This window comes from Scardinius erythrophthalmus (genome assembly GCF_964197995.2).
Source record: "Scardinius erythrophthalmus genome assembly, chromosome: 25".
Lineage (NCBI taxonomy): Eukaryota > Metazoa > Chordata > Actinopteri > Cypriniformes > Leuciscidae > Scardinius > Scardinius erythrophthalmus.
In genome coordinates, this window is record NC_138245.1 from 27482906 (window position 1) to 27505946 (window position 23041).

The 23041-nt window shown below is 35.5% G+C and overlaps 1 protein-coding gene across 1 annotated transcript in view; it reads right to left on the reverse strand.

Annotated features, from left to right (window-relative positions):
• The window catches only part of cacna1da (calcium channel, voltage-dependent, L type, alpha 1D subunit, a), a gene marked incomplete at its 5' end in the record, with an annotated part of 84202 nt that overhangs the window by 21981 nt on the left and 39180 nt on the right, over positions 1 to 23041 (reverse strand). The window contains 22 exons of the mRNA XM_081357184.1: positions 1080 to 1163; positions 2839 to 2949; positions 3326 to 3484; positions 3698 to 3899; positions 5197 to 5343; positions 5534 to 5586; positions 5750 to 5857; positions 5998 to 6085; positions 8883 to 8989; positions 11805 to 11864; positions 13738 to 13867; positions 14806 to 14932; positions 15013 to 15043; positions 15127 to 15160; positions 15277 to 15367; positions 16313 to 16433; positions 16508 to 16715; positions 17488 to 17713; positions 17824 to 17984; positions 18977 to 19003; positions 19137 to 19224; positions 21201 to 21275. Coding sequence (XP_081213310.1) covers positions 1080 to 1163; positions 2839 to 2949; positions 3326 to 3484; positions 3698 to 3899; positions 5197 to 5343; positions 5534 to 5586; positions 5750 to 5857; positions 5998 to 6085; positions 8883 to 8989; positions 11805 to 11864; positions 13738 to 13867; positions 14806 to 14932; positions 15013 to 15043; positions 15127 to 15160; positions 15277 to 15367; positions 16313 to 16433; positions 16508 to 16715; positions 17488 to 17713; positions 17824 to 17984; positions 18977 to 19003; positions 19137 to 19224; positions 21201 to 21275 — 2438 coding nt within the window. The remainder of the gene's footprint in view (positions 1 to 1079; positions 1164 to 2838; positions 2950 to 3325; positions 3485 to 3697; positions 3900 to 5196; positions 5344 to 5533; positions 5587 to 5749; positions 5858 to 5997; positions 6086 to 8882; positions 8990 to 11804; positions 11865 to 13737; positions 13868 to 14805; positions 14933 to 15012; positions 15044 to 15126; positions 15161 to 15276; positions 15368 to 16312; positions 16434 to 16507; positions 16716 to 17487; positions 17714 to 17823; positions 17985 to 18976; positions 19004 to 19136; positions 19225 to 21200; positions 21276 to 23041) is intronic.

Sequence of the window (23041 nt, forward strand, 5' to 3'; positions counted from 1 at the left end):
AACTCCTAAACCGGAACAATATTGTCAAACTTTTGACAAGAGCATTTTTTTGTCCTCACAACACTTCAAGGAATAAAGTCATTATGAAGCAGAACACAAGCAAACAGGAGATCACATTTTCCCATACTTGCCTCTAAAAGTTTCTATGGAGACAGAATGGAAGAACAAGCGTTAGACAAACCAGCTGATGGATTTCTGCAGTTCTTGCTGCATTTACACACATTTGGATGCGAGACAACGGATTAATGGTCCACACAAATATACAACAAAAAGTTCGGTAAGAGATTTCAGTAGTTTTCTCAGCAGCAGAGTCCTCGAGGTTCACAAGATGTTGTTTAATCTCAGATAAGCAGGGGAAAGAGAAGGTGTGACTGTTAATGTTATTAAGGTTAGCTAAACGACCTCAACTCACATCACAAATAACTCAAGACAACATATAGTGAAACCTTGCAAAAAAAATCATCAGTGCCATTACAAGAAATTTAACTATTGTCACAGCATATATATATATATATATATATATATATAAAATATTTTCCATGTATTTTATTATCAAATAAATGTAGCCTAAGTGAGTGTAAGAGATTTCTTTGAAAAAAAAAAGATTACTCTATATACAGTATATATATAATTATGCAGTATAACTGTTTGTTTATATTTTAAATATTCTTTAAATATAAATTTGTTTAAATTATATAATAATTTCAATGATATTTGAATCATTTAATAATAATAGTAATATAATAATAAATTACATTTTAAAATATATTCAAATATAAAAGTTATTTAAAATTGTATTAATATTTTCATATTACTGTAATGTTGATCAAATAAATGCAGCCTAAGTGCGCATAAGATATTTAAATACATATTTACATTTAAAATAAAAATAGATAAATATATTTATTTCACTTTTGTACAATAAACAATTTTGTTACTGTGTTGAGTCCCACTTGATGTGCAAATCTGGGTTCGCACATAATAAAGATATTCTTGTGGATAAAATCTGTGTAGTGCACCAGATATGCTTATTTTGCAAGGCTTCTACACTTGGAAAGGCGAAAAACGGTTGTACTTACTTTGACTTCAGTGATAGCAATATCTACGACGCTACCGACAACAATTAAGGCGTCAAATGTGTTCCATGCGTCAGTGAAATAATGCTGTTAATAAAAGACACACCACACACAAGGAAGAGGGGGAAGAAATGAATGGAACAGAATGAGGGAGGAGAAAGAAGGTGCAGAGAAAGAAATACAGATGTTAGATCTCAGCAGTTAAAGAAACAAGTCTTCAGTTGAAAAGTACAGTAGCTCATCCTGAGCTGAAATCTGAGCTTGTCTGAAGATAAGGGTTGAGCGGATATAAGAGGAGACACACGGCCTAGAACTGTGCTGTACTTACATCAATCTCACTGAGCACTATGTCTACAATGCTGCCGATCACAACCAAAGCGTCAAAGACGTTCCAGGCGTCCCCAAAATACCCCTGAGAAATGCGAAGGGGTGGACGGCCAGGGAATATATGTGTGATTAGAAGTTAGATGCAGTACATTTCCAATCATTTTAAAATCAGCTTAATTATAAAAGTATCAATCAACACCCAAACCAAGTACACATATTTGGGCCTATATTTAAGATTTATGTATTTGATGTATTTGCATACAGTATAACATTTTCCATCCAATTAGGTTACACAGTTTTTAAGTGCCCTTATTATGCTATTTTAAAGGTTCCTATTTTGTCTTCTGCAATAGGTTTACATGAATCCAAGGTAAAAAATAAATAAATAAATAAATAAATAAAAACATGGTTTAATTTTCTCATAACATCCATTGCAGCATCACATCTTTTCTCACAGTGTCTGAAACGGTTTGATAAAGGATTCGGCCTCTCCAAAAAGCTCTGCTCTGATTGGTCAGATGGCCCAGTCTGCTGTGATTGGTCTACCGCTTACAGTGCATGTCAGAAACCAAACGCTTACTACATGAATTTCAGCTCCGGAGTCTTCCTCAGCACACAGCGATAACAACAGTAACGATTGTGTCGTTTTTACCATATCAATTTGAGCCTAGGTCCACATCCTTGGCAGTGCATGCGAAATAGTGTTATTTCGATGACGAAATCTTTGACAAAAATTGCTGGTCGATGACCTTTTTTCAATGAATACGACGAGACAATGATGACACCAATGTCATGATTATGTTTTTTACGTTCTGATGAAATTTAAAAATAAATCTCTCAAATGACATCAATTGTTGTGATTTTAACTTTGAGCAAAAATTATTTAACCATTATGTAGCGTGTTCGCGATCGCGTTTGGGGGGGGGGGACTAAATTAAAATATTTTAAATAATTAAAAATATTTACCAGTTTATGGTAAAACTGTTTAATCAAAACGGATGGAATTTTTTTAAGCAATTCAAATACATAAATCTTAAAATTAGACCTAAATATTTTTTGGAGCATATTAATATAAAGTAGGAAAGGTTACTATATTATTTTCTAGTAAAGGAAGAACTGTGCTGTTGTCAGATGATGGACTGAATCTGTTCGTGTCAAAGAGACACTGTTAGTCACGCCACACAGAAAAGCTGAAAACGACAGCACTGCACACCACGCTGAGATGCTTACTAGCATTCTGTCCTTCTTCGCAACACAAACCTGCATGTGTAAAAGTGGGCAGTTAACGTTACAAACTTTGTGTAACCATCTAACGATATAAGAGCATGACATATTGAGGAGGGAAGTGTATTTATACTGCACTGTTCTGAATGTCCAAATGGGAAATTGTGTGATAATGTATAATGGTGTGCATCTATGTGCTTGAATTACTCACCCGGGGTTTGAAAGCGATCAGTTTGAGGACCATCTCCACAGTGAAGACGGCAGTGAAGACCATATTCAGGATGTCCATTACATAACTGAACTGCTCGGATTGACCATAGTGCTGGCCGCATAAATGAATGATGAATTAAATTGTAGAAAATGTATAAGTGAAAGGTCATTTAATTAGACAAACACGTATATACACCCTGCATACCAGTGTCGTTATTGTTAACTAAAATGAAAAAAATGTACCTATTTTTAAACTAAAAATATAAAGCTATTTTAAATATTAATAAACACTATAATAGCATATGTTATAAATAATGTTTGACCTATATATATATACATACACACACACACACACATACACACACATTTACAATATATTAAGATTTTTTTCTATCTATATATATATATATATTGTATCAATTATTTAAACATTAAGCATGAAAGCAAACTAAGACTACTTATAATTACCTAAGAATAAAGGAAGTTACCTGCACCGCAAGACAGATGGTGTTGAGTAAGATCAGGACAAACATGATGTACTCGAAGCCGGTGGAGTTCACCACATACCAGAACTTATACTGATACGGGTTCTTTGGGATGTACCTCCTGAGAGGACGCGCTTTTAATGCATACTCCACACACTGACGCTGAGGACGACACACATCAAATGATGCTTTTAATTCGGTCAATTCATGTATTTATTATCTATGAAGTATATACTACATGCAATGCTGTCTTTGATTTAAAAAAGGGGATCCTTATAAGCCAGCATACTTTTTTTGTGTACTATATGGAAAAAGAATGCATTGAGATATAAAGTCTAGATCAGTGCAGTTCACAAGGGTTGTGTGTTCTCTTACCTGATTCTTGTCCAGCTCACAGTTCTTGTACTCTTTCTCTCCCTGTTCCTGAAAGGTCACGATGACGAAACCCACGAAGATGTTCATCATGAAGAAGGCGATGATGATGATGTAGATGATGAAGAAGATGGAAATCTCCACACGGTAGTTGTAGATCGGACCCATGTTCTCCCGGTTGGAGTCTATGGCCTTGTACAACAACCTTAGGAAAGACGACATGAAGTAAACTAAGAGAATGGAGAGTTAAGGAAAAACTACTTCAACACCCTCAGTTACGGAACAGCGATATTGTGTCATTCTGTCACTGTGTGTGTGAGTGTGTGTGTTAAACTAACAGAACATTTGAAGCAGTGTGGTGTTGTAATTACAGGAACAGCGTGGTACTGTTGGCATCGAGTTCACAGTGGCACTTACCAACAGCGCCAATACAAACACAAAAATTACAATAACACACTCGTTCATTTACCCCAGTGCTTGAACAAGGAAACTCGACTGTCTGAGTAAGAAGTCGCAATACAAGAACCAATATTTGTCATTTTGCAATATCCAATTACATTGAGCCATTTTATTAGGCTTAGGCTTCTGATAACTGCTTGGGATTTTTGCTCCTTTAAAATGGATGCATAAAGAGTAACACATGTAATATATAAAAGGGTTTTTATTCCTTTTTATTGGATTTTTTTTTATGATACCAAAATGTATTTAAAATACACTTACTTCATACTACAGTAAGTATAGTACAAATCCATTAACATATTTACTGACATATCGCTCGAGTCTTTCCAATATAAATGTTATAATTAAACTTTATTTTTGAGTACTTCTTCATTGCACAATGCACGTATTAAAATTAAGCCAAAAATGCGTTTTGATATCCGTATTAGTAAAATTAGGATAGTCTTATCACTGTATATCAGTCTTTAAATGCATGCACTACTTCTAGATTACTAAAGTGCATTAAGTACAAAATTAGATGTTACAATTTAGCAGACTGTAAGTATATCAATTTAGTATACCAAGAGTACAACTGCAGGGTATTCATATTAAGTACATACATATGTAAATGTATTTGTATTTGTACTTAGCATAAAATAAATGCATTTCAAATACATTTTGGTCTAATTATTTTTCACTAGGGTAAAGTTGCACAAAGTGGCATTCATATATCTGATCTATAATAAAGTGCATAAAATAAAATATAAAATAAACAGTGCTATTCTATTTCTGATCTATAAGGAAAATAATTATATAAAAAGGTGCTATAATTAGGTGAATTTAACACACACACATACACACACCTCAGCTCTATATACAATCTATATTAAGATAATAAAAATACAAATTAAACATTGCGTAAAAAAAAAAAAAATGGGGCTTTTCTATATCTAATCTATATTAAGGTGTAAAAAATAAAATAACATAAAATAACAAAATGGAAAATAAAATAAAGATGCTATTCTATATCCGAGTTATAAAATGGTGTATTGTTGAATGCTTACGATGGCCAGCCTTCAAATGTGGACACTGTGAAGAGAGCCATCATGGCCATGAGCACGTTGTCAAAGTTGTAATCGCTGTTGTGCCAATGACGCTTCTGAATGATTGGCTGATTCAAGTCTCCTTCCTTATACATGATATATGTTCCCCTGAGAGAGAGAAATGCTTATTTTACCCTCTCTAATAGCCACTGCTTTTTGTATAAGTTTGACTATTACATTAACTTGCAATAAATGTATACATTTTCAATAAATTTATGAAAGTAGTATTTCATACTTATTTCATAAGTATGGCTAATTATTAACTTCAGGGATGATTAAAAACTTCAATTAGACTCACTTGCACTCCTCTGAGGTGGACTTGGCTTCATCATTACAACGGTAAAACTTCCCCTGAAGAAAAAGTAAATAATAATAATAATATTAAGGGTGTTCTTTTGAAATTTCTATTCACAACATTACTGGTTTTACTTTGTTTTATCAAATGAATGCAGCCTTGGTGAGAATAAAAGATTTTCAAAAACATTAAAAAAAACGACCTCATGACATATTTTACCTTGAAGAGCTGTACACCAATGCAGGCAAACATAAACTGTAGCAGTGTGGTGACAATCATGATGTTTCCAATAGTCCTGATGGCCACAAACACACACTGGACCACATGCTGCAGAAGGCAAAGATTAAAAGTCAGAGGTTGTCAGACAGATGTAAAATCTTTTGGACAGCCGTATATTTTTCCAAAAACCATATACTTATTAAAATGTATAAAGACAATTCATATCAAAGTAAAGCAATAGGCAGAACCTTCAGTCCTTTAGCTCGGTTTATGGCCCTGAGCGGACGCAACACCCTCAGAACCCTGAGAATCTTCACCACTGAGATGGCTGACGATCTGCAAGAGAAACAAGTGTTCGTGTTACCAAAAAACAAACTCCATGCTTTCAGTTCTTTGATATTGGAGTTTCTGCCAGGCTTCTAAACCTGATTGACCAGCAAGACTTGGTCCTTGGTCAACTGACTTCATGATGCCATGCTAAGTTTTGCCGATGAACAGCGAGGTGATGCTTGTCCAACAGACTGACCAGCATTAAACAAGCATGTCCCATAGGAAAGAAAAAACACAAATGAGATCTCTTAACTATCTCTTATTATTACTACTATTTATTTATAAATAAAAATACAGTATAATTGTAAAATTACTAATTTTAAATATGTTTTATTTAAATTTATTAATTTAATTTATTAATTAATTATTTTTTTTAAATAAATTTGGGCAGAAAACTCTAGGCCCTTAAATCTTCTCTTATCAGGTGGGGAAAATGATTCCCGAACTGAGCCATTCTGGGATGCTGAAAACACCAAATGATGAGCTGCTCGTGTGTAAAAGAACACAATGCCATGCTTCACTCTGAAACATGTAGCGTACAGTGGCGTTTTCTTGCGGAGGCCAAGGGAAGCCATGCTTCCTCACTTTTTCAGAATATAATCGTCATTTAATAAACACTTTTGTTTTCACAGTTTACGTAATCCTGTCATCTCCTCATCGTCTCTCTTCATTCATTACTGAGCGTTTTATGATGTGTAAAACAGCGCCCCTATAAAAGTGACATGAGCTGCGTTTACATGGACACTTATAATCGGATTGACGGCTCAATCGGACTAAAAAACCTTCATGTAAACACCTTAATCGATCCGATTGAGCTCGATCCGAATGAAATTTCGATCGGATTGAAAGGGGTGGTTTATCCCTTTTGTAATCCGATCGAGAGAACATGTATACACTTGATCGGATTGAAAACCGAAACTGAAAGGACTGCGCATGTGCAATGACGTTAACTAGCGTAATGACGTATGACGCGCGGAACGAGCTGTTCTTCCTGTTGAATAAAGTGTCATATTAATAAGTTTCCCGTCATTCTAAAATTCTCATTTCACTCGCGCGTCTGTGAAGTGAAGCAGGACAACGTCCCACCAGTCCTTGTTTTGGATTCTCATCCACAGACGATTGGTTTTGGCCGAGGGGAGGGGCATTTTTACAGCGTGATCAATAAGCAGCACGGCAAGACGGTTAACAAGCTCTAAATTATGACCAGAGATGAATTAATATTGCGTCTGCTGTTTAAAACAAATAAAGAACCAATAGAGGAGAATATTTATGCATGAAAAGCGGGAAACTCTGTATATTCGTGCAGTGTGCGCATGTCAAAACATCAGATCCGATTTGAAACGTGTGACATATAAACGCGCACATCAACCCGATTACTTTATTGATCATTCATGTAAACACCTTGTTCGGATTCATCAATCGTATTGATTTCATTCCGATTGTGTCCATGTAAACGTAGCTAGTGTGAATGAGCGTTGAAAACATGGTACTGCACCCTGTGTCTGTGAGGAGGCCAGGCTGAGTTGGCATCCCTTAATAGAAAAAAAAAAGAATGATTAACCAATCAAGTGACGCTATGTCACGACACTGCTCCCCTGTGATTGGTCAGGACAGTGTCAAGGGAAGCCATGAACTTGTTGGCATCAGGCCAATCACATCACGTTATCATCGTCAATGAATGAATGAATGAAATAGCGGAAGATTTGTGGATTTGTGTTGACATCTTGTTTAGCTAGTTAGCTAAAATTATTAATTGTAATTATGGAGGGTGGAGATTTGGACGTATTTGATAAAAAAAATATTTTACTAAACTGCCTCTACAGCAGCAACTCAGAATTAAATCCGATGGCAGGCCAACACCAAAACTAAATGAAAAAGGTTATCTTCTTGTTGCTTACCGTCCGTTTCCTATCTATCTGCTAATGTTTTAATGAAAAGACCATAAGATGTTTAAGAGGACTGACTGACTGTCTGTGTGTGTGTGTGTGAGAGAGAGAGAGAGAGAGAGAGAGAGAGAGAGAGAGAGAGAGAGAGAGAGAGAGAGAGAGAGAGAGAGAGAGAGAGAGAGAGAGAGAGAGAGAGAGAGAGAGAGAGAGAGAGCGAGCGAGAGAGAAAGAGCGAGCTCGTCTGGTCTGAACTGCCCATTTAGCGATGTGTTATTTTTTTTAATGTGATTATAGTTCTTCTTACTGTTTCTTGCGTGCTTTGATTAAGCAGCATGTGAGTGCACTTTGCTGTTTATTGTTTGTGAATAACCGCTATTGTATATCCTTAATGAGCGTCACACCGATTTAAGGGTGTATTAAATGAAAAAGGTTATCTTCTTGTTGCTTACCGTTGGCGTTTCCTATCTGCGAATGTTTTAATAAAAAAACACCATGAAAGATGTTTAAGAGGACTGACTGTGTGTGTGTGTGTGTGTGTGTGTGTGTGTGTGTGTGTGTGTGTGAGAGAGAGAGAGAGAAAGAGAGAGAGAGAGAGAGAGCGTCCGTGCTCAAAGTGTTGGATTGTAACAAGCATAAGTCCCGGTAAGATGATGCTGGGCGCTCTAATAGTTAATCCAAATAGCAACATATAAATGGTAACGTATGATTTTCTGCCCCCACCCCTTAAAACACACAGCTTAGAGGTTGTGTCTTAATTGGCTTCCTCAGAAATTTTCCCCACGCCACGCCACTGGTAGCGTATATACATTATTTAATTAAATTGCAGATTTTGTGATTTGATAATCACACCAAGCCATATTGCGATTTTGGTTTTATGATGATTAATCGTGCAGCCTTAAAATATAACCATCACTCACTGAATTCCGAAGGACACCAGCGACACGCCGACCACCAGCAGATCTAGGAGATTAAAGTAGTTCCTGCAGAACGCCCCCTTGTGGAGAAACGCGCCATACGTGGTCATCTAACAAAACAAGCGTAGATGGTCAACAATTGCCCTACCGTAATGAAGGACACTGAGAAAACAGTTAATCACACTCTGAGACAGAGTTCACACACACACACACACACACACTCGCATAGACAGAAACACACATTTACACTCCTTAATATCACTCTTTTTTAAGGGTGGCGTGCTCGGAGTTGGACTAAAGGCGAGATCCTAGCGCTAACTCCGCCAAACCCTCACGGCTTGAGTCAACATGAATGTAGTAGTAAGCTCTGTTTCACAATCCACCACTAGGGGGCCCAGCAATAAAACATGCTGTTTGTTGCCGAGCTTCGAAGTGGACTAACTTATGACAGAAGAAATAAGGATCGACAGAAAGAGTACAGGGGGAAAAGATAAAAGAGCGAGAGAAGAGTCAGAAAGAGAGGGAACCTATCTATCAGGCGATCTGAAATGAGAACTTCCCTTACTGTCACATTCATGTGAGCCGTTTTTTTTTTTTTTTTAATCCTTGAGAACATTGCGCCCTGTTCCCTCGGCAAGATTCGGTAAAGAAAAAGAGGGGGAAGAAGCTCCTACTTTAACTTCATATTCAGCAGGCAGAGAAAAGACCAGCCAAAACCAAAGCAAGTCGCTCCAAAATCATGAATGCAAAGGAGTCGTTTGCTGAATGATTATGAATACAGATGCAACCACACACCATGAAGGCGAGCACTGGGTTACGCGAACGTTGGCTGCTGATCAGAGACCAAATTTAGATAACTTCATAAATCACTTTAGGATAAAATCAGACAAAATTTTCATAAAACATTTTTTGGTAGAAGATGCTGGTCCAAGATCAGCATTTATGGGAATCTCTCCACAAAACAAGATGCTATGTTCACAATGTAATACTAGCCTACTATTCCTTAAAAACAATTAAAATCATTTAATAAGTGCAGTTTCCTTTCCTACTGCATGTTGACTTATTTTCAATTGATAATAGCTTATAGAGACGGACTAAAAGCAATAAAACTTTATTATAACTATTTAAATAGCAGTATGCTAATATTTTTGTCCCATGACCTCATCACTGCATGCGAGTAGCATCCAGTTAGCATCTTAAAAATAATACTGGATATTTCACAATAAGTCAGTTTTGTGTAAAAATGTGTTATATTTTTGTCAGTCTGATCACAAATAAGTTAAAAATCATGGTGTTATTATTTCCAGGTTTCTACATTACACAGTTATATGGATTCAATCCAAATGCAAGTTATTTTTTACTGTCCGAAAAATTGTAATAAAACTTCTGGTGACATCCCTGGCAACTAAAATCAACATTTGAATGACAAATTTTAAGTCTTCACTTAAATTTTTCATTTAAATTTAAAACACATTTAAAGTATGTCCTGTTCAAACTACCGTAAATAATTTCTCAGATTTCCACAAACGGCGTCATTGCGACTCAAATCAGTGTGGTTATTGTTAACTAAAACTAAATTTATTAAAAATAATTTTCGTTAATGGAATAAAACTGAAATAAAATAGCACATACATATTACAGTATATGAAAAATGTAAACTTAAAAATGTTGCATTGGCAATTAATTGAAATAAATAATTTTAAGTTACTATATATGCAAAAGTATATGCTATGCTCTGAGTGCCATCTGAAATTTTCTTCTAGAATGATCATTTTTATCAAGTTTGTATATTTAAGTTCAGTAGTTTCACTTAAATGGCAATGAAAATTACCTATTAATTGTCATTTAAGCGAAATTACTGAGCTTGATAAAAATGATCATTCTAGAAGAAAATTTCAGATGGCACTTACAGGCATTTGCATCTGAACTATATATATATATATACATATATAAATAAACTGTATTCTGTATCATACATGTTTTACCATACACAATGCTTTTTTGACATGTTCTGTTAAGACTATTTGGTTATTTCGGTAACACAATATGGCCATATTTGTTGATATTAGCTATTGCATTAGCTAAAATGAACTAACAATGAGAAATATATAGAGAAAATGTGCATATTGTACACAGAATACATACTATAATCTGCAGGAATAGAATAGTACTGTAGTATGACATTCTGAACACAGCCAGAGAGAGTTACTGCAGCTTCATTAAATAACAACTGTGCTGCCCTGTATGGCGCTGGAGGTCGCATTGCATTGATATGCACTCAGTCAAGGGGTTTGAACCATGTTCTGTCCAAGCATGGTCATATTTGCCCCCTCTTTTATGGACTGGATACGGCCCAATCAGTTATGAAGGCATGAGAGAGGCAGTGTTATTTTCATTTCACAAAGAGTTGCATAGTTTCGTCTTTTTGAATTGCTTTCTTTCCTCAACAAAAAAAAAAAGCATTTTAGTTTTACAGACACATCCTGTGTGATTTCTCCAGATCGGTTTCCTTCAAAACTTCCTTAACCCCACTTTGACCAATCAGGGTTGAGTTCAAGCCCTGTCATTCTCCCCAAAAGAAAAGTGAAAACCTGACAACTCTTGTGCTGTGTTTGATGAAGATGTGCTTTCATGTTCTGAGACATTTCTTTTCTTTTAGTCTTTTAGTAAAAGAGGTGCCATGGTTTAAAAAAAAGAGAAAGAAAAGAGATTGATCAAGCCAGGTAGTACTGAAGTAGCAGGTGACACACATGGAGAGAATGCAGCCAGGCCTGTGTGCCGAGAGGTTACCTTCAACACGATCTCAAATGTAAACATACTAGTGAAGACATAATCTGCATAGCCTAGGACCTGGAATAAACCAGACGGTTACAGCGTTACTGAACATACACAACACACAACACGAGCACAGGGCAGGACATTTACCTTTAACACGATCTCTACAGTAAAGATAGCCGTGAAAGCATAGTCAAAGTAACCAAGTATCTGCAAAGAGCAATGTACATGTTTAACAAAGATCAAGGACATTTAGCAATCATCATTTACCATCAGAATATATATTTAGAATTATAGGTATATGTGGTGTCCTTTAGTTAATTATTAGTCTGTTACGGTAACACCACAGAAACATTACTGTTTCAGTGAAGGAAGTCCTTAGTTTGGAAGAAAAGGGTTAGCAGATATGAAGAGATGAAGGAATAACAGATGCACAAAACGTACAACTCCACTAGTTTAATCTCAAATATCACATTTGACTAGGGGTGTAACGGTTCTCTGTAAAAATAAATAAATAATCTAAGCGTACCGCTCTCCACCAATGGTTTGGCACGCACTTGCACCACGGTTCATCTTAAATCTGATGACGCATCTATAATATGGTTTGATGAAAATATCAACACGAAAAAAAAACCAGACAGACAGAGTTTGGCTACTGTATGTTTCTGTCAGATAAGCATTCTGGCTTCCCGATACGTTACAACAGCGATGATAAAAAAACGTGGACAACGATCAAAAGTGCACACACAGAAAGCCGTGTCTCAGACAGCGCTCAAATATTGAGTTCTCTTTCAAGTCTTGCTCTTGAATGGACAGATTCACACAAAAGCTGTCAACATGCCCGTCTTGGCGAGTATCCTAGCAAACATCGTAGGTTATGTCATAAGTGAACGTAAACGGTCGAGAAAGACGATGCATGTGAACAGTATCAGTCTCTCGGATCCGTGAATTACGTCTTAAAGTGACAGCAGCCTAATATTCCTCCTGTCTGTGTTTTTAATGTTAATCAAACAACAAACGACAAAAAAAAAATCACTCACTTCTCTTGACTGAATAGCATTTGTAACTTTAATAATGATTCATCTTTATTTAATTTATACAGTGAAGATTATACGCAATGTATTTTACATTTGATTACTTTCTGGACCTGAAAACTACTGATACCTGAAAACTTGAAAAGCACTGTTTCTATATTTTTGTATCTTTGCTCTATCATAATTATTTTGTGCTGTTGCTTGAACTTTGATTATTTGTTTTTATTTTCTTTGTTTTTATTTGACAGTACCTTTTTTTCCCTGAACATAGCACATACCGAACCGTACCGAAACCCTGAAACCTTGATAAAAACCAAACTGTGAATTATTTGAACCGTTACACCCCTACATTTAACCCTTTTAAAGGGTTAGTTCAGCCAAAAATGAAAATTCTGTCATTTGCTCACTCTCATGTCGTTCCAAGTCCATAAGACTTTTGTTCATCTTCAGAACACAAATGAAGATCTTTTAATGATATTTGAGAGATTTCTGTGCCTCCATTGAAAGTCCATTCACCCAAAACACTGCTCAATCTCTTTTTAAAGTTTTTGAAGTGTCAGTTTATGAGACACGATTGGTTTATATGAACAGATTTAATTTACGTTTAATTTAAATATAAACATCGATCAACGATGAAGACTAATTAATTAATAATCTTAATTTGTGTTCCTAAGATGAACGAAAGTCTTACGGGTTTGGAACGACATGAGAGTGAGTAACATATAATTACTTGTAAACATACTTGTTTTACTTTATCTGTAAATGCTTTGGAAAGCTCTTATTTAATCATAAAATTAAATAATAAAAATAATAAATGTATTTTTTTACTGTATTTACAATCTGAGTACAAAAACGACATAGTTCTTAACCAAAAACAAAACAAAACAAACAAAAACCCTTGCACTTATGCTTGATCATAACACTAAACTTTTGTTTACAATGTTGTTTTAGTTGAATATATTGAGCATGAATATGTTTTGGACATTAATGAATAATGTGACATTTGCAGAACCAAATAGCTTCTGTATGTGTGCGCAAGTTGTACTCACGATATTCCGGAAAGAGAAGTTTCTGATTGGGTCCTCAGCGGCCAGGGAGGCGGAGCTTAGCATAATGAACACGAGGATGAGGTTGGTGAAGATGTGGTGGTTTATCAGCTTGTGGCAGGCGACTCGAATTCTACAGAGAGAGGAGGAGGAGACACTGAAAAACATCTTAAACACTATATGTGTGTTCAAGATCCAGAAGTGTCAAATGTGTAGAAAAAAGGCTTTTCTAAGCAAATAAAACAATAAAATCATTTGCCTTGTGATTTTTAGTCATTAGAAACATGGATTTAATCAAAATGCAAAACCAACAGTCAAACGCTTGATCAAGTTTTTCTTATATTGTCCAAAACGATAAACTAATGCTGTGGTGGCACATTACTAAAATGAACATCTGAAGAACAAATTTGCTGTTGCTGTTGCAAAAATTATGTTTTTGTGACAGGCTCTGTTCAAACAGAAGTCTAGTCATTTTAATAAAATTAAGATTTGCTCCAACGCTGTTACTATAACTCAAAACAGTGTTGTTTATGTTTTCGGTAATTGAAAAAGCTGAAATAAAATATTAGATAAAAAAAAATATATATATATATATATATATATATATATATATATATATATATATATATAATACATTTAAACAAAAATTAGAAATGTTGCCTTTAATATTATTAAAACTAAAACTGAAATAAAAATAAATTAAAGCTAAATAGAAATACAAAAAAACTAATACAATGACAAAAGCAACATAACAAAATTACAAAGACTTACACTAAAATGAAACCTGAAAATATAATCCAAAATATTAACAAATACTATATTGGCATATAAATTATACTAAAATAAAATGCTAGCAACACCAAATCATGGGTTTGATTCTCAGGGAATGCATAAATGGATATGAATACCTTAAATGCAATATAAGTTGTTTTGGATAAAAGTATCTGCCAAATGCATAAAAGTAATGTAAAAAGACTGATTCAGAAATGAAGTGTGTGTAAACGTTTACATGGGTCTTTTGTTCCTGTCTAGTTGTGTGTATGTTTGAGCAGACGTCAATGTGACACATACGGGTTTGTGTTGCTAAAGATGAAGAACGCACTGCCCTCTGGGATTGGAGTGATTTTCTCCTTCTTAACAAGCTCTGAGATCTGAGGACGGGGCCCCGCAGGAACGTCCGGCTCTTCTTCTTCCTCCTCTGTTACACGGACACGATGATCAGGACAAGTATAGAAAAAAATCACCTTGGATGTGCAACGACATGATATAGTTCTTTACCTGCGTTTTCCTTCTCATCCTCCTCTCCAGCCTGAAGGAAAGAAAGCAACGCTATAATATCCTACTACTAACACAAAAACACATAAAACACAAAAACAGGCACAAAATAGTTACCTTGGCATCATCTTCATTTTCATCAATTTCCTCACTTGGGAAAAAAAGGCATGAAAACAAGCACTGTTAAATGCAGCACACGAGCAGTGGAAACTAGATCCAGGCCATTAATGTTTGATTAAATGACCTCTACAAGTTTTTATCATTTACCATTTCTTCTTATCGTCGGTGTCTGTGTTCAGAGACTCCGCGTCTGCAAGGTTGTCCACAGCGATAGCCAAGAACACATTCAGAAGAATGTCTAGGTGTCAATGTGTTAAGTAAACCAACAGCTTTATACTGTAATTCTCATAAGAAAACAACACAATTGTGCAATGCAATACTACCAGAGCTCAATATTTTAAGCCTTTTCACATTCATTCAATATACTGTATGTCTTGACATTATGAAATAGCAAACTACAAAAAAGTTACGGTTTGCAAACTGCTATATACTGAACCAAAACTTTTTGAGATTGACAGATTAGGTCACTATGAACTGTGAGAATATAAGGAAAATGACAGCAGACAGGTTTGGAATGATATGAAGATGATTAAATATTGTGAGATTTTATGATCAAATTTATTTCTTAAAGCTATAAACCTTTGTGTTTAAAATGTTTCATTACATTTAATTTGCACATTGTCTACATATGCTACATAAACAAACACTACCGTTCAAAAGTTTGGGGTCTGGATTTTTTTTTTTGTCTCTTTAAGTCTCTTATGCTGCTCACCAAGGCTGCATTTATTTAAATCAAAATACAGTAAAAACTGAAATATTGTGAAATATTATTTCAACCTAAAATAACCATTTTATATTTTAAAATGTAATCTAATCCTCTGATATAAAAGCTGAATCATTACAGTGCTCCAGTCTTCAGAATCACATGATCCTTCAGAAATCATTCTAATATGTATAAGATATAATTTATTACTTTTAGTAACTTAAAATTATTTATTTCAATACTTAACTCTCTGATTCTAGGGTAACATCCCAGGAACTGAAACTACAAACTTTTCTCTTGCAACTAAGATAGTTAAAAACTAATCTACAATTAGCCGCACAATTAAGCTTACACCAACATGTCTGACGTCTAAGAAGATGAATTGACTCCTTAAGGGAATGACAAAAAAAAATGTCCCTTTGTTTTTCCGTTTCCTTTTTTGGCTTCATTAGGAAGTCAGCAGCAGTAAGAGGAGGATACAGTTTCCACAGATGAAGAGAATGATGAAGTAGATGCACACGATCATTCCCGACGATGATGGGCCGCCGTATGCCATAATTCCATCGTACATGACGGCATTCCAGTCTTCACCGGTCAGAATCTGAGAACAACATTGTTACACATGAGCAAACACATATCCCATTAAAATAACATTAAAAAAAGACACACACACACCTGAAACACAGTGAGCAAGGCCTGAGGGAAGTTGTCAAAGGTGCTCCTCTTTGTTTGTGTCTCGTCGAAGTTAAACTTGCCGCCGAACACCTGCATACCGAGGAGGCTGAAGATAATGATGAAGAGGAAGAGCAGCAGCAATAGAGATGCGATGGACTTCATGGAGTTCAGCAGAGATGCCACCAAGTTACTGAGAGACGCCCAATGACTAAAGGCAAAAAACAAACTGTGTAAAAAAAAGTGTTCTGAGCCCTGCAAAAATTTCTTCTCCCTTAAATGTCATTCTGTCAAAAAACAGGATGAACTATAAGTGCCCCATTATTCTTTTTCAGATATTACCTTTCGTGCAGTGTGTGATATAGCTGTTTGTGACTGTAAAAGGTCTGCAAAGTTTCAAAGATTAAAGTACATGATAAATGGAGCTATTGTCTCCCAAAAGAAAGAACAGATTCTGAAATGCACATTGCCATAATGCAAGCCTATAGTCTCATTTGCTGTGAAAAATGTCTACTTTGACCCTCAGACACTGTAGATGTAGCTGAGGCCTGGAAGAGTTTGGTTTGTGTTGTCGACATGTCGAGAAGACGTGGTTTTCTGCGGTGTAAAAGCAAATTTACATGCACCTCCGAAGAATGAGGACTTGTGTTAGACTTGATACAGTAAAAACAACGGCATGGTTATTGTTAGTATCGCTATCAAGCAATGAGGAAGCCTCTGGAGCTGAAATTCAGATATGGCAATGGGTGTTTCATTTCTGACATGTGCTGTAAGTGGTAGACCAATCACAACAACTGGCCCATCTGACCAATCAAAGCAGAGTTGGCTCACAGAGAGTATCATACCATTTCAGACACTGTGAGAAAAGTATATTATGAGGAAATGAAAGTGTTTTTTTGAAGTTGAATGCATGTAAATCTATTGTAGAAGACCACCAAAACAAAATTAGGCACTTTAACAATTTTCATTTTCCGATCCCTTACCGTGTGACTTTAAAGATCCTGAGAAGTCGTACACATCGAAACACTGAGATGCCGAGAGGTGACATGATCTCTAACTCCACTAGGATCGTCTCAGTGATGCCACCGCACACCACAAAGCAGTCAAACCGATTAAAGAGAGACACAAAATAAGCCTGCAGGCCCAGACTGTACATCTTCACCAACATCTCGCACGTGAACATGGCCAGCAGCACTTTATTGGCCACGTCTACAAGAGAAAACCGATCAGGGTCAGAAAAGAGAGGATACCGTGAGAACATGAAGCAGTCATGATCTTTTACACTCATTGCTTTGAGTACAAATACGCGCAGAGCTCACCCTGTACTTGTGTGAGCCACATGGGCTGGTTGTAATGTTCTGATGAGATGGTCAAAGTGTTGAGGAACACCAGGATGATCACAAGCCAATAGAACGGCACAGATTTCACAGCCAAACGACAGTTCCTTCGACACAACCGGTTCCAGCGACGCCAGCGCCGACTGAAAGAGGAGGCAGTGAAGTCAGACAACATTGACACAAGAAGAAATGAAAATAGAATGATGCATTGAAATGAGAGATTGGACACTAGATAAAACGCCTGAACTCTCAATAATAGACGTTAGAATGCTAGATATACAGAATGTTAGACAAAAGGCTGGGATAGATAGAACACTTGAACAGTCGATCGAGCGCTAAATAGAACAATAGAATGCTACTGTAGATAGACAGGATGCTAGAACTAAACAGAACACTAGAATGATAGAATACTGGATAAATAACACACAGATAGAATAACAGAACACTAGCTAGAACACTAGACAGAAATGACACCAGAACATTAGAATACTAGAGCACTTGACAGAACCCTAAAGTGATAAAAAGAACACTAGATAGAGCAATACAATGCTAGTCTGATTTTTAGAATATTAGATAGGTATGCATTAAAACGATAAATAGAGCAACACTACACTAGAAAAATAGAACACTATATACAGTAGAATGCAGGAAGGTTATAAAACATAAAACAAACTATAAAACAACAGAACGCTATTATATATGGCAGAATGACTGAATGCTAGATAAACAGAGCAAGACATAAAACAATAGACAGAATACTAGAATACTACTATATTGGTAGAATGCTAAAATGATAGAATACTACAGTGCTAGATAGCCAAAATGCTGGCTAGTCAGATAGCATGTTAGATAGAAAGCTAGCTAGCTAACTAGACAGATAGCTGGAATGTTAACTAGCTAAATAGATAGCTGGAATGCTAGCTAAACAGATAGCTGGAATGCAAGCTGGAATGCTAGCTAGCTAAACAGATAGCTAGAATGTTAGCTCGCTGGAATGCTAGCTGGAATGTTAGTTAGCTAGACAGACAGACAGATAGATAGAGCATGCAAGTTATACATGCAAATAACATGTAAATACATGCAATGTCATGTAAATAAACTGACATTAGCACATACTAATCACATCTTTACTGACCTGCACTTTGATTTTGAAATTTTTTGACTGTAAATTGAAACAAATTGTAAAGTTAAAAAAGAAACCAGAGTATTCATATACCTCCTTGTTACAGCATATTACAATGATTCATTACTGATGACATAAAAATCATTTCATGTGTATTTGTGAGTTTTCTCACCATGTTGGGCCGCAACATGTCACCTTCTCTTCTTCTCCTTTCTCATTCTCTGTATTCATGGATTCGGTCTCACTCGCCGGCATACTCGCTATTGTGTTACAAACACAAGGTTCAGCACGCACGCATTAAAACACTCACAACACACAGTTCAAACATTCTCAGTCAAATTTAGTGGACAAGAACTTGACAAGATTGTTTATCTTTCTGAAAAATATTCAGAAAAGAAAGATGTAATTTTTAAACGCATCCTTAGTGAAACAAAAATTCTTAAAGAAATTAAAAAATTAAGAGGAAGGAAAGCTAAAAATGTGAACATTTTCTGTGATACATATATTTTTTATGATATATGAATATAAGTCAGTATTAACACAATTTCTAAGCTCTGACATTATGATGTAATTTGATATTGAGCCTTCGGTTTACCAACACATGACATTTTGGTGACACTTTACAATAAAGTTGTGTACAATAGAATTGTGTATGTTAATGCAGTAGATAACATAATTGGACAATGATTGGACTCCAACACGCAAGAGCACCACGACGAATGCGTGTTGTATTGGCACGAGGGTGGACATTGTTGCGTGAACGCGCATTGGAGATTCATATTTTGTAATACAGTGGTAAATTAGCTTTTTTTCCCGCAAACAAAGCACTGACGTCTCTTTGGAAAATTGAGGTTAAACCACTGGATTATTTTAAAGATGTCTTTACTACCTTTCTGGGGCTTGGAAGTGTTAATTGCGTAGCTGTCAATGGAGGGACAGAAAGCTCTCAGATTTCATCTAAAAATCTTCATTTGTGTTCCAAAGATGAACGAAAGTCTTACGGGTTTGGAACGGCATGAAGCTGAATAATTATGAAAGAATTTAAACTAACCCTTTAATATTAGTTAATAAAAATGCTCATGTTCATGTTAGTTCACAGTGCATTTAATGTTAACAGATACAACATTTGATTTTTAAAATGTATTAGTAAAATGTTGAGATTAACATTAACTAAGATTAATAAATGCTGTAGAAGTTTTGCTCATTGTTAGTTCATGTTAACTAATGCATTAACTAATGTTAACAAATAAGACCTTATTGTAAAGTGTTACCAATTTTTTATAAAAAAACATTCATGTTGAATTTCACCCCCCCCCCCAAAAGAAAATACAAGTCCTGAAGGAAAAAAAAAAACCATTAAAATGTAAAATGAATTTTTAATGTAAAACATTAAATTAGTGCAACTCAACATGGTTTATGTTTCAAAGACATTTGTAAAGAGTTTTATATGACAGATCAATTACAGTCAGTCTGTATCTGAGCTGAGATATTTATAGAAATCGAATTAAAAGGCCAATAGTTCAATCATGACTTCAGTAATGGTAAAACAAAAGGCCGCTTGAGGGGAAAAGTACAAAATATATGTTCTGCTCAGCCCTCACATTCCCTCAGGATATACGGATAAATTCTGACACATCCAAAGACAGTAATAAGCGAGTGTGATCAGACTTTTTGTGACTTCTCTATAAACTGCTGACCATGAGCCTGGTGATCTGGGTTTAACCTCATTTCTATGTTAGAAACTCGCTGTCACTGTTTTAGGATTTTTTAAGTTGTAGAGAGGCTGCGCTCCCACTCCTGCCGGATCTGATCTCTGACTCACTCTGATTTTGAGAGAATGACAATAAGAAGACTTTAAATTAGTACAGGAAGGAGGAAACGGGCAAGCGAGGATTTCGAAAACGCTAATGCTGAGGAAAAACTGTTGGGTGCAAACAGCATATAGGCGCTGACGGTCATAGAGAAGGAAAACAACCACATTTGCAAAGCACAAGTAGTGCATTCACACACTATAGCATCCGCATAAGCATCACACACATAGACATAAGCTTCACAACATACTTCCATACAGGCCAAAATAGGGCATTTGTGCCTAAGTCAATGAGTAATACATATCTCTTTTCAAAAGAGAGCCTATTAAACAAACTCTACGTAAGGCTTCTAACAGGTAATATTCATGAATATCATCAAGTAATCACACATATGAAAGGGACAGAAGGGTGGGAGGGAGATTTACCATGAGTGTCAGAGGACTGGCTGAACCAGCCAAACCCTTTCTTCTTCTTCTCCATGAGGCTGGCCAATGTAACCCCTTCATTTCCCATGCAACCAAAGCCCATGCATGATTTACACAGCACAGCACAGCCGTGGCATGGTCACGAGGGCGAGAACGAGTAGCCACATCGACACAGGTTAAAGCACGGGAACAAGAACAGCACCAAACACAACAATTAACAACAGTAAACAACAACCACAACAACATCAACATCGAGGCAACTGGTCTGCTGGATGGGAGCAAAGGATGAAGGGTAGTTAGTTAAAAGTGAGCAAGAGCAGGTTATTAGGAACAGGGTGCAATGAATTCAATGAAAACATAGGAACATAGCGAGGGTCCAAATGTTGAGATTCGATGGTGCAGATGTTTGAATGCGTGTATGATATGAAGCTGACCTCTGACCTCGATGCCCCCCACATACATTCATGGAAGTTCATCAGTACTTAGAGTTCAGAAAAAAAATGTTGACAATGATTATATTTTTGAAACCAATCTTTTCTCATACTGCTCAATTGCATACTGCTATTTCTCATAAGGCTGCACAATTAATTAAATTAAAACTACAGTATGGTCTTGTGACCACAAAAAGTGGTACGAGTAAATATGGAGATGAAATTGTTTGCTTGGAGACTCAAGCTATTATTTATACTTTGTCGTTTTTTGACTTAGAAAATGAACAACCAATTAACTCCTAAATTTACATCTAAAATCATCAGAAATATGACAGGTACATGGCAGACCAATTAAATAACATATGGTAAGTATTACAAATATTTTTTTAGATGTGGTTTTATGCTGTTTTGCGATATCTAAGCAACAACAATGAGATGTTGAATATTATCATATCAGTTCAAACACAGTTCAAATCACAAATTAACTGCAAATATGATGACTAAATCATGTCAAAACAAAAATCTATTTTTATTCAATGTCTTTATCTTGTTTTTCAGTAAAAATATTAAAACAACCCATAAAAATAGGGCCCAATGTGCTGTGTTAATATGATGGGATTTTCCATATTGATTTTCCACAGGTGTTTTACCCATATTTAGAATCCACAATGCATTGTGTTGTGTTTTAGGGTTAAAGGAAATGTTCATAACATCAACAGACAATGTCATGGCAGAAAATTAACAGAACTTTTTCTGTTTTTCTATTAAACAGATGATTTAGAGTTCATTTACATAATAAAAATCAGCATATTAGAATGATTTCTGAAGGATAATGTGACACTGAAGACTGGAGTGACGATGCTGAAAATTCAGCTTTGCATCGGAGGGAATAAATTACATTTAAAATATATTAAAATAGAAAACATCTATTTTAAATTGTAATAATATCTCACAATACTGTAATTTTAAACAAATAAATTCAGCTTTAATGATCCCAAAATTTGAATAGTAGTGTATATATAAATGACACAATTTTACATATAAATTAAAACTTAAATACTGTAGGTGGCAAATATAACTATATTATTACTATCAAATGTTTCTAGAAATAGTGCAGTTCATTGAAAAGTCAAAGTATTCTTTATTAAGTCTATAATTACAGAAGTAATATGAGTATTTATAAAACTTGTTTATAACTGCATTCTGTTTTCAATTTTATGCGTGTATATATAAATATATATATATATATATATATATATACATATACATACATCTACATATACATTTACACACACACTGTATGTGTGCGTGTGTTGTTTTAAACAGGTTTTACTGGAAAACAAGGCAAACATACTGATTAAAAATGGAAATAAATTCACTTCTAAGAGATATCATTCTGTGACCTTGTGT